This window comes from Catharus ustulatus, chromosome 22 (assembly GCF_009819885.2).
Source record: "Catharus ustulatus isolate bCatUst1 chromosome 22, bCatUst1.pri.v2, whole genome shotgun sequence".
Taxonomy (NCBI): domain Eukaryota; kingdom Metazoa; phylum Chordata; class Aves; order Passeriformes; family Turdidae; genus Catharus; species Catharus ustulatus.
Window position 1 is genome coordinate 684,005 of NC_046242.1, and position 12,382 is coordinate 696,386.

At 43.7% G+C, this 12,382-nt stretch overlaps 2 protein-coding genes across 5 annotated transcripts in view; both read left to right on the forward strand.

Moving 5' to 3' along the window:
- Positions 1-1,359: 1,359 nt before the first annotated feature.
- Positions 1,360-11,911, forward strand: LYRM9 (LYR motif containing 9). Its single transcript, XM_033078445.1, is given in 5 exon segments — positions 1,360-1,525; positions 2,449-2,579; positions 3,342-3,434; positions 4,429-4,485; positions 6,417-11,911. Coding segments are annotated over 4 exon segments (408 nt in total). The 3' UTR covers positions 4,447-4,485; positions 6,417-11,911.
- NOS2 (nitric oxide synthase 2) overlaps positions 6,436-12,382 on the forward strand; it is a 28,304-nt gene continuing 22,357 nt past the window's right edge. For 3 of the 4 annotated variants that reach the window (XM_033078438.2, XM_033078441.2, XM_033078442.2), the window contains exon 1: positions 6,436-6,519. The gene's annotated coding sequence lies outside the window, so the exon portion shown is untranslated. The remainder of the gene's footprint in view (positions 6,520-12,382) is intronic. The other variant, XM_033078440.2, reaches the window with a different exon arrangement.

The window sequence follows — 12,382 nt, forward strand, 5'->3', positions numbered from 1 at the left end:
TGGTTCCTTCCTCTCTCCCAGAGCTGCTTTTCTGTGTGCTGGAGCAAGCTGTCCTGAACAGTCCCAGCACATGAGGGATCTTTGCATTTGTGACAGGAAATCTATTGCACCACTTAGGTTTAATTAGAGCACAGTGACATCTGATGGGTTTGCACATCAAAGCCTAGAAACAACTTCACAAATTGGCTCTGGTCCCAAAGTGTGTTTGGGGATCTGTATTGAATTTTGGGATGTTTCACTGTATTTAGTGGGAATATGTGAAATGCAGGGTCAGGTTCTTGGGGTCAGTGGAATTATACAAATTCTTGCTAGCCAAGGATATAGCCAAAAAAACCGTGTGTGTAAAGTTAAATTTGGGTTCATATCAACTTGAATCCAACTACATGTTCCAGTTTTCTGTATTGGATGGTAAAAACTTCTCTCTGTCATGGAGAGAAGGGCAGGGAATAATTCAGTCTGTGTGTTATGAGTCACATTTTGGAGTTCTTTTCTTTCTGCTGCTGGAAGGGGAATGCAGGGATCTCTCAGCTGACTGTTGGGCGTGTAATCACCTCCCATACTTGAATGCCAAAGTGAAATGAATCCAAACCAAAAATGCACGGAGATGATGCCCAGCATAGGTTTCACTGCAAAGGAAAAAGGATATTTTATGGAAAAAAGAAAAGTTAAAAGAAAACAAGAGATGAATGTGTTGAAGCCTGGGGTATTTTGACCCCATTATGATGGGCATTTATAGGTGCATGGAGAGGAGATTTTCCCCACAGCAACAAGATCTAGTCTGTGCAAATGTACAGCCCAGGCATGTAATAGCTGTCATGGTGTACTCTGAAATACATTTGGCTAAAGAACTTAAATTGCTTAAGAAAAAAAACTATTCCAAATAATGAGTAGGTATCATAGTGGATGCTAAAACAATAGCATGCACCTACTTCATTATTCAGTTGCTTATTTATTATCTTTATTCTTAAGAGTAATGATGTAAAAGTGCTTTTTTTGCAAATGTTAATTTAGTTCTCTACAGATGGCAACCATCTGTTAAATGACAAGACATTTACAGTCTTTGATTAGCACTTTATAGGACTTGGATGGACTTACTGTTACGACATGTAAATATAATTATGGAAGTGAAACTTGGTAGATTTGTTCTTTTCCTGTTGCTGTTACCAATACATGTAAAATTTCAAACCTGGCAGTGTTTTTTCCTGTCTTCTCGTATATTTATCCATGTTGTTTCCAGCTGAAGCCTTGAAATTCTTGACAGAATGACAAAATAGGAAATATTGTTGAATTCCAGCACCATTTGTAGCCATTAGGAGCATCCTCATTCTAAAAAGCCACCATGTGGATGTGCTCCTAGGGATGCTCAAGGAAAGCACTGGAAGTTTGAAGGACTTTAGGGATCCTGGCTTAGCAAGGAGGAACTTCACTGTGGGCTGTGGTACAGCTTTGGGTACCTACCTGAAGTTACTGTGGCAGTCTGTCTGTGAAACACCGGCACACTCCCACCACAGAGTGATCCTCTGGGGTGAGCTCACACTCTGTGTTTTACTCCTGAGCAAAGGCAGCCAGCTCCTGTCCCTAAACTCAGCCAGTTCTCATTCATGTCATGTGGGGCTTTCTGCAGCGTGTGCTGTGAGCCTCACTGTGGCTGTGTTCTTCTTGTGTGCTGTCACTGTTCTCCTTGTGTGCTTTTACTGTGTTCTCCTTGTGTGCTGTCACTGTGTTCTTGTGTGCTGTCACTGTGTTCTTGTGTGCTGTCACTGTGTTCTTGTGTGCTCTTACTGTGTTCTCCTTGTGTGCTGTCACTGTTCTCCTTGTGTGCTTTTACTGTGTTCTCGTGTGCTCTTACTGTGTTCTTGTGTGCTCTTACTGTGTTCTCCTTGTGTGCTGTCAATGCGTTCTCCTTGAGTTCTGTGATTTGTTCTCCTTGAGTTCTGTGGTTTGTTCTCCTTGTGTGCTGTTACTGTGTGCTTTTATTTCTGTGCTGCTGGTAGCACTGACGGTGCTGTGGTTTGTTCTCGGTGCTCAGGTGTGCTGTTACTGTGTGGTTTGCTCTCCCCATGTGCTGTTACTGTGTAGTTTGCTCTCCTCGTGTGCTGTTACTGTGTGGTTTGTTCTCCCTGTGTACTGTTACTGTGTGGTTTGCTCTCGTGTGCTGTTACTGTGTGGTTTGCTCTCCCCATGTGCTGTTACTGTGTGGTTTGTTCTCGTGTACTGTTACTGTGTGGTTTGCTCTCGTGTACTGTTACTGTGTGGTTTGCTCTCCCCATGTGCTGTTACTGTGTGGTTTGCTCTCCCTGTGTACTGTTACTGTGTAGTTTGTTCTCGTGTGCTGTTACTGTGTGGTTTGTTCTCGTGTACTGTTACTGTGTGGTTTGCTCTCGTGTGCTGTTACTGTGTGGTTTGCTCTGCCCATGTGCTGTTACTGTGTGGTTTGCTCTCTTGCAGGCCCGGCCATGCCGCTGCCGCAGGCGGAGCTGGTGCGCAGCTCGCTGCAGCTGTACCGGTACCTGCTGCGCTGCTGCCGCCAGCTGCCCCCGGGCCCGGTGCAGCAGCACTAGAGACACGCCATCAGGCAGGTGAGTGCAGGGCACTGCAGACACCCATCAGGCAGGTGAGTACAGGGCACTATAGACACCCATCAGGCAGGTGAGTGCAGGGCACTGCAGACACCCATCAGGCAGGTCAGACACACACCTGGGCCTTGGGAGTTCTTCTGCTGCTCTGTGAACCAGCATCTCTCCTGGCTCCTGAAGAACTGCCCTCCTGCACGCTTGACACCTTAGTGGATGTGAAGGGTTATAGTGGGAGTGTGTGAAGGACCATTTCTTTTTGTTTGTTTTGAATATGAAACCTATTTTTCTTGGCTTTCATCTCTAATTCTCGTGTTAGTCAAGAGTGTGAGCAGTCATTACTTACTCCATAAGCACATCTTTTATGGTGGAACCTGCTGGTTCCTTGTCAGTCATTTATAGATCCCCCATCTGGGTAAATCTCATCTGACTGTTCATACTCCATACTTCATATGGAAGTAATTTCATGCCTTTGATCATACCTGATGTCCTGTGTCTAATTTTAACATACCAGACAATTTAAATTGTTCTGAATTGAAATTCTCTGGGTTTTTTATTGTTGATGTATGAAAGGAATAGAATACTTAACATGAAATCCCATATGACCAGATTTGTTATGGAATGAGGATGGCCAGGTATTACAATGTGTAGTTTTACCTTTTCAGACCAGCAGTTTATTTGCAACAAATATTTTTCTGAGATTTTAAACACCACCTTTATTTTGCCAACTGTTGTGTTGACAAGTCAGTGACACTTGGAATGTTGCAGAGTTTCAAAGTCCACGCTGATGAAGACGATCCTGAGCGAATCCAGCAGATCATCAAGAGAGCCATTGAAGATGCTGACTGGGTGATGAATAAAGTAAGTGCCTCGGATTGTCTGCATTTTGGTTTCAGTTCAGAACAAAGAAGAAAACATTGGAAAGAGAGTTCTGAATAGCAAATTGTTGTCCTGGGTGTTGAAGTGTCTGGGTGCAAGGAAATACCCAACCAGGAGAGATGTGATTGACACTTTTTGTTTAAAAATTCTCTTAGTCAATATAAGCTAATGTTGGATTTTTTTTCAGAGCCAGTAACAATTTAGGCGTAAGACTCTGTGTAAGTCTGTTTCCATGAAGAATTCTATTAAAAATCAGTAGTGGTGGCTAGTATCACTATTACAGGAGAAAAAATTGAAATACAGCATTTTGCAAGCCACATCTTGCTATGCATCATCTGTTTTCCTGGCAGAATCTATCCTCACACAATTTACATCAACTTCCAGAACTACTGTTGCTTTTTGTCAGACCTTGCCCATGGCTGCAGAGATCAGGGATAGACCACACAGGGGCAAAGCTGTGGGTGCACAGCTGTCACCAGTGGATCTGGCCCTGTGCTGTCAGACTGGTGTGTCAGATGGAACAATGGGGATGGTTTCCATTAGACAGCTGAGTGAGTGACCTGTGCTTCCTGGGGCTCAGTCTGGCTGGGCAGTGTGAGACCTTAACAGGGTGTATAATGAAACAAGTCAAAAGTTCAACTTGCTCTCTAAATATCTGTGATTTAATTTACTAATTGACTGTTAAGTCCTTCTCTCTGCCAGTCCATGAAATCCAAATGAGAATTGTTACAGGAGGAAGCACAGATTAGTCACAGATTATATTTCAGCAGTAACCAAATTCCAGCAGGTGCAATCTAGTCAATAACTGTGCCTGATTTATTTTATGCTGCAGAGGGAAAGCCTACCAAATTTCAGTCTAACTTGAAGAAAATGGACATAAATTTATGTGGATCATGAAGAGCTGTAAATCCTTGTTGGTATGAACTTTTACTTAGTTATGTGCTCTTTCCCACAACAAAAAATGCTTTTTTTTCAGTATAAAAACCAGAAGTAGAAGAGGAAGGATGAAGCCATGAAGCCAAGAAGGACCTTGGTAAACATCCTTAGAGGACTTGCTGTCAAGCCCAGTGCTATATTAGAATTATTGCCTGAAGTTTTGTCTTGGATAATATAAATACAATAATTTATATTTCATTGGGATGTCATGAAGCTAAATTATATTTCTGAAGTTATTTAATTCTGTAAATTGCTTTGTGTAATCACGAACTTCTAAGTTAAAGCCCAAGCTTGCCTAACATTTGAGTAACTTCTTGCATTATACTGCTAGGCCTGGATCAACCCCAGCAGTGCTAACGCTTGGTGTGCAGGATCTTTGGGGACAATGTTCCCCTGCACCAGTCACCCTGGGTGTGGGGACTGAGCCTTTCACCCAGTGTGTGACACTGGTTATGGCAGGCACTCTGCTGGGATGGTCACAGTGCCACTTTGGCCAGGTCTGTGCCTGCTGAATGGGGTCTGTGCCCTCTCAATGGAGTCTGTGCCTGCTGAATGGGGTCTGTGCCCTCTCAATAGGATCTGTGCCCTCTCAATAGGATCTGTGCCCTCTCAGTGGGGTCTGTGCCTTTTGAATGGGGTCTGTGCCCTCTCAATGGGATCTGTGCCCTCTCAGTGGGGTCTGTGCCCTCTCAGTGGGGTCTGTGCCCTCTCAGTGGGGTCTGTGCCTTTTGAATGGGGTCTGTGCCCTTTGAATGGGGTCTGTGCCCTTTGAATGGGGTCTGTGCCCTCTCAATGGGGTCTGTGCCCCTTCAGCCAGGTCTGTGCCCTGGATAGCGCAGTCGCTGCCTGGGCGATGCTGTGCACATAACAAACGTCCTTTCAGGCGGGGAGTCCCTTGGGGCAGCGTGCCGTGCCGTGCCGTGCCGTGCCGTGCCGTGCCGTGCCGTGCCGTGCCGGTTTCCCGAGGGGCCGAGCCGGGTCCGGCCCGCAGAGCCCGCAGTGCCCGTATTACCTGTAGTGCCCGCAGAGCCCGGCCGGTGCAGTTGCGGCGCGCGGCCTGCAGGTGGCGGTGCCGCCCCGAGGCCCGGGCCAGCCCCGCCGTGCGCTCCGGGCCCGCCGTGGGCGAGCGGAGTTGTGCAAGACTGGAACGGGAATGGGGCTGCCGCTGAAGTTCATAAAGTATTGGATCAAAAACCTTCATTTCCTCTGCTGAGCCTCTTCTCCTGGAATTCCTGCTCTCTGTTATACTTCCTCTGCCATCCCTACTATTGATCCTCTCTCTACTCCCGTGTCTTTCACATCACCCTTATGCACCCTTAACTTTTATTGTCCTTATTTTTACCTATTCCTTACTGCTGTTCTCATCTTGTCTCTCTACCCCACTTATTTCTCCTCCTCAAGTTCTTTTCTGTACCAGATGATACTCAGTGTTATGCTGGAGCCAGCCTTCTGCTTAACTTCAGATAAAGCAGGAAGGTAACAGACTTTCTCACAGAGTAGGTGTTTCTCCATGTGAGGAAAGCTACTTTGTCTTTCTACCTAGGTACATTATTTTTTGAAATTGCAGCCATGCTGGTTTAAACTTTCAAAATATTTTCATGCAAGGTAGAGCACAGAAAGCTTCAACCTTGGCAGTTGACAAAGAATATCCATTATGACCCTGAACACTAGTAAAAAAGCTCAAACATTTTTAATAGAAGCTCTCTGAATGTGCTGCTTCTGATCAAGACCATCGAACAGGGGACCTGTGCTGTTCTCCAGGTCTGTTCTGTGTGTGTGGTCTGTAACATGTAGATGCACTGAATTTTGTATCACTGCAGTAGTGATTAAAAACTGTGAGACTTAGTGGGATTGACAGTGTATGGAAGCATGGCAGTTTCCTGAACTTTAAATGTGGAGTGATCACATCCCTCTATGGCTTTAATTGACTTTGGTAGTGTGAGATGCAATATTTTGTTCAGTTAAAAAATAGGATAATTGTATGTGTTTAAATCATTCTTACATGCCTGTTATTTAATTTATGGCTAGTTCAAGAGGGAAAGGACCGTGGAGCTGGAAGGTACAGCCATGGCATGTCTGCAGCTCCAGATGTCTGAGGTGCCAGCTGGGATGTGGGAGCATCAGACCAAAGGTATGGTAGATGTAGTTGATATGGAGGACCAGGATCTGTGAATTTTAGGGTCTGGAAAGTGATAGAGTATTCAAGTCTCAGAATGATGCAAATGAGGAGCACGGTGAGGCAGCAGACATCATGAGTAAATATTTTGATAGTAATGATTCAGCTGGAGGCATGAGAAGATGTCTGTGGAACTTTTGTACAAACATCATCTGGTGTTCAAAGTAAAAAAACTTTTAATAGAGTCAAAGATAATTTTATTTACTCAATATACAAGTAATTTTCCTGCTGGTGAGGAGGTATGATGCTAGCAACTGTTTACTTCCTTGTAATAGTGAAAGTAACCCCCATACCTCAGACATGTCTCTGCAATGACTGGACTGAAGAGTCCTTCAGCTGCACAGCTGAGGCTTTTATGTTTCCAAGACATTATAGAAATTCCATTCTCCAGCACAATAATTTGAGACCAAAGATGTTAGAGTAACCCAGAGGTAGATGAGAACCTGAACTCTGAAAGGGGTTTTGGGCAGAGCTTCAAAATTTTCAACCAAAATTATTATTCCAAAAACTTCTGCTCAGAAGTCTTGTAACCCTGGAGCTGTCCAAATTTATCACTCAATGACCTGTCTGACCTGAGAGTTGCACAGTGAGTTCTCTTCACCTGTGTGTGAGCAGCTCTCTGCCCCCCAGCCCTGCTGAGCCCCAAGAGCTACTCCCTGTTCCCTTGGTGCTGCTGTGCTGGCAATTACTGCCCAGGGTGACAAAGACACGCTCACAGGCAGCGTCCTCCCGGGCTCTGCCATGGCAGAAAAGGAGAAAATAGCCACTCCAAACAGACTGGTGCACCTGTGTCCCCATTTTCAGTCCTCCAGGATCTCTGACCACAGGGATGGTGAGGAAATGAGGCTGTGTTGTGTTCTGTAATTATTTTTGGAGAGTTAAAAAAACTCATGATGCTCATGAGGCTGCTGACAGAGCAAGGGATAATGTCAGCAAAAGGAGATAAGTGTATTCATAGGCTTCAGTTTCTTTTACTGGAATGAGGAACCCATTTCTGTGCTAGTTCTGGTAAGTGATGGGCAGTTGATAGGTGACTGCAGTAACCCCAGGGCCAAGGATCCAGGCAGGAGGTGGTGTCAAAGCCCTGCTTTGTGGCCTCACTGCAGAAGCATTCAGTCACCACCACCATTTTCAGTGGGAAGAGTATCCTGTGCCACTGGCTAGCCCAGGGTTTTCATTGTGTTGACACAAATGTAATAACTGCATTCTGCCAAAAACGCTTTTGCAGCTGGTTCCAATGAGATCTCGAGTCAATAACTTCTCCTTGGTAGTCCACAAGTAAGAGCTGAGTGAAGTTAACAGTTCAAAGGTTGTAGCAAGGCTTTCACTGGAGGCTTGTTATGCAAGAGCAAGACAAACATTAGAACAAGGAAAGACAGTTGGAAAACTTCTGATTAATAAAGTGATAGCATGCTTTACATTTTTGAAGTATGGAGAAATGAATCATTTAAATCACTTTACAGACTTATCAGCATCCAGTCTAAGGCCAGAATCAACACTGGTGCTGTATTTTCTGTTCTGTGTGTAAACAGAAACCTAAAGCTGAAATTGTGTTAATAATGGAAGTACCATGTCAAAAGATGGAGCCTTGGGTTGGTCAATGTAATTTTAGTGTTTATGTTCCTGCTCTTAAATCCACAGAGAAATGGTAAAAACCACTTTGGTTATTAGCAGCCTTGGAGCCTCGTGCAGAAGCTTCCTGTGCAGTGAATATCTTTCCCTTTTATTTATTTTTGTAATTCATTTATTCATTTCAGGTCTTGGTATGGAAAGATTGTAAATTGATGTTTTATGTAATGTCCAGGGTAGCATTCTGCCCTTCACATGGCCAGAGACAAAAACACTTCTGATCACATTCTTGTGTCAGAACTGTTAGTGATTTCCATTCACACTTGCCACCAAAAGTCATTTGAGCCATGTGGGTACTGAATAGAATATTCCAACCCAGGCCAACCCTTGCTTAGCAGCATTTGTCAGTAATGGAATATTCTTTAAATAATTCTTGAGCACTTTGTAAACTTCCTCACGTGCTGAGTTATGTCACAGGCATTGCTTTTTGTCTAGGGCCACTTGAGCACGAGGACTTGATGCTAAACAAAAAGCTCCCCTCTGTGTTGTCTGGCTCATTTTCAAATGTCATAAGGAAGTAATCTTTACTGTGATACTGTAAGGAAGAGCAATACACGCTATTTCTGGGAGAAACAAATAATATTCTCTCACAACTTTTTAAAAGGAAACAGTTTCTTATTTTAATAGCTTTTAACTTGGCATTATAAATTATGCCTTCATATAAAACTCTGATAAGCTGCAAACTGAACAGGCAGCACATCTGTGAGTCTTAAATATTCAATATCATAATGTCTATTAATTGTGAGAGTCCTTGACCTTAAACTGTAAGAATGAGTCTTTAGAGCTTTATGCTCCACGTTGTCATGTCCCTCGGTGTCACCCCAAAGAGCAGGGGGGATTTGAGGTGAGCAGACCCTGACACACAGCACTGCTGAACACAGACCTGCACTGCTCACTGGGTCTGTCCTTTCCTGCAGCCTTGCCTGCTGCTCAGAGCCTGTAGCTCTGCTGGAGCATGAGCCAGCTGGTGCATCTTTCAACTTTTGTATTATTTGATTAATTTATCTTCTGTCAAGCCAGGTTTTATGAAATAGTGTTAACTGAAGTATACACTACTCATCAAGTACTCCTTTCAGCTTGTGATTAAGCAGGGCAGACACATTAACTTTAAAAAAACCCTGCTCTTTGAAGACTATTTTCTATTTTCCTCATAATTGTGTTTGATATTTAAAACAGTTTTTAAAAGTTTAGAAGCAGAGGGAGGCATCTGTCACTTGCACCTAAGAGCTTACCAGTGTTTGTGTTTGTCACTGGGGAGAGCGCTGGCATTGCTCCCTTCCCTTGTGCAGTCTGAAGGGGAAAGTTCTGGGGCTGCTGCTTGCTGTCCTCACCTGTGCACACTGAACTTAGCCCTTGTCTGACTATCAGCCTGGCTGACTTTTCCCCCAGAAGAATCTGCTTGCATGTTCTGCATTAATCCAATTTGAAAAGGATTACCTTGATTTTTGTCTTCTTAATCAGCAGCTTCTGAGCCAGCTTGGTTTGGGTGCTTCACAGAATCATTCAGGCAAAAGACTTGCAGCCCATGGAGTTCCAGCTGTGCCAGCTGTCCCAGCTGTGCCCAGTCCCCACCTTGTCCCCAGCCCAGAGCACTGAGTGCCATGCCTTGGACACCTGCAAGGATGGGCACCCCAAAGCTCCCTGGGCAGCCCCTGGCAATGTTTAACAACCCATTCTGTGAAGGAACTCCTCCTGATGTCCAACTGCACCTCCCCAGGACAGCTTGAGGCTGTCTCACTACCCCATAGAAAATCTTTTCTTGCAGCTGCACAGCTTCAGACTGAGTGGCCTCATTACCTGTGGGCTTCCTTCTGCCAGGGTTCAGCATCATCTCTTTAAAACACACTGCACTTAATACATTTTTATTGCTATACCTGATTTTATACCTTATCTCTGGTGTTCATTCTTGTTGAGAGGAGTTTACAACTGCTGCTGTTTTGATTAATATTCTCCCCTTCTACAGAATGGATTTTAGAAGATGCAAAATTGGCAGTAAATTCTTGTAGCTGATGAGGTTGACTCATATTCTATATTAAATAAAAAACACAGGATCTGGGATTTTCTCAATCTTGCTGCAATTTCTTAGCAGTCATTTCATCTACAGAAAGTGGTCTGTGTCTCAGCTGGTGTGGAACAAGGAACAAGGAAAACTGTTTGAAAACAAATGTAAAACAGAAGTTAGTCTGGAAAATACTACATCATGATAGTGGGCATGGGCAAAGGTTTTCTATTTTGGAACCACCTTCTTGATATTGAGCCAATACGAGGACTGACCTCTCGTGCTTAAAAATAGAGTATTTTGGTTTCCACAGTTGTGCAACTGCAGGGGCTTCTTTCTCTTTTATTTTCTGTGTTTCCCTCCCATTTGTAGAGAAATGTGTTTAACCACAATTTACACTACAGAGTGCTGACACCTGTTGAGTCTTGGAGCTTTCTCTCCCCCAAGAGCTCTTTTGAGTTTGTCCTTTTCCTTGCTGGAAGTATCTCACAGAGTACCTTGCAGCTTTCTGGCCAAGATTTCTAAAGTAATTCTCGGATTGCTTTTGAGGTGTTTAACTCGGGACACCTTCCAAGGGCAGCAGCTCTCAGGTTGGGGCTCAGGGGACAAGCAGCAGGAAATTGTTTATTCTCCACTAGCATGGCTCTGAGTTAGGGGGACTGACATGGTAATGATAATTTTACAGCTATTTCAGAAACATGCTTTAAAAAAACAGATCTCAAACCCTGCTCCCAGCTAATAGAACAGAGCCTGTAGGATGTCCCAGTGACACTATGCCAAGTCTGGTTACTTCTAATTGATTAAATGCAGTGAAAAGGCACCAAGGGTTTATTATGAAATTTGAGATGGAGAGCAAATCCCTGCACTCTGACTTCGTTATCCTCATAAGCAAAGGTGCAGATTTTATAGCTGAGGTAAATATATAAAAATGTACACAATATGAGTGGTATTTAGTGTAAAACTTGAATGAATCATGTCTGGTTGAGAGAGAACCATAAACCCTTTGATCGAACAATGAGGCTTTGAAAGGAACAGATTTGGTAGAGTGCTGAACCTGTAATCTGCTCACTTTATTGCATTATGTGAGGAAGACCTTATTTATTTGCTACTTAGGAAGTGTTTCCAATCACAGCTCATAATTATGTAGCTTTGCTCCACAGAACTCTGTAACACTAGTAAAAACCTCTGGAATTCATAGGGGCTGTGTTAAATGAGACACAAATCTTGCCTTTGTGCTCTGCCTTGGTCTACACTAACAAAGCCAGTCTGGATAATTGCTTATCTGAATATTTACTTTCCATGCTGTTCTTGGGTTCTGAGCTGAAGCCACTGGAATCAAAGGGAAAGACTTCAGTAGAGTTCACCATCTTAAACCATTTTTCACTTCCTGGAATTCTCAGATCTCAGAGGAATAGCCTATGCTAAATCATGGTTACCAGAATTAAAAGTGAAACAGTTCTGTTTATCCAGTTTTACAAAACATAGTGTCTGCATCAGCGTGGGTGGACAAGTTCCAGAGGTGGGTTTGATGCTGAAAGCAAATGTATTCTCCATAAATCAGTTGGAATCTGGGCCCAAAGACATCACTCTGTGTGAGGGGAAGGCAGAAAGAATTCTGAAGTTTCTTTGTCCAATAATGAGTTGCTTTCTTACCTCATGCTCGTATGTTCTTTTGGAAAAATAAATATTAAAAGTCTTGCTGCTGCTTTTAGTGCTGAAGAGCTGCCTTCCTTTTTTCTTGTTTTCAGCTGTGAGTGTTAAATCCAGCAGTGTATTTAAAAAGGAGCTGATGGTTTGCTGGGCAGTCATTTATACTGGGCTCATTTGTTTGTCTCATTTGCTGGTTAATCAGAGATGGGGTGCTGTATTTCCTGCAGAATTGTCATCCAGCTGGGTAGGAACTTACTACAGGACCCTACCAAAACCCTGCACAAGCTGTCATTTCTTACACCCTTTTCCAAAGGTGTCAGACACTGTGTGGGCAGAAACTGGAGAAGTCACCTTTTCTGCAATGGTTGTTCTACCAAATCAAGGCATTAACTGCAAGGATTTGTCTCTTATGAATGTGAAGTGATTGCAGGGTGCCAGTCAGCTGTCTCACACGTGCAGCTTTGCTCTTCCACTAGAAAGAAATGGGGCTTCTAAAGGAAAACATGGGAGAAAATCAGGATCAGAGATGTTACCTTGGAC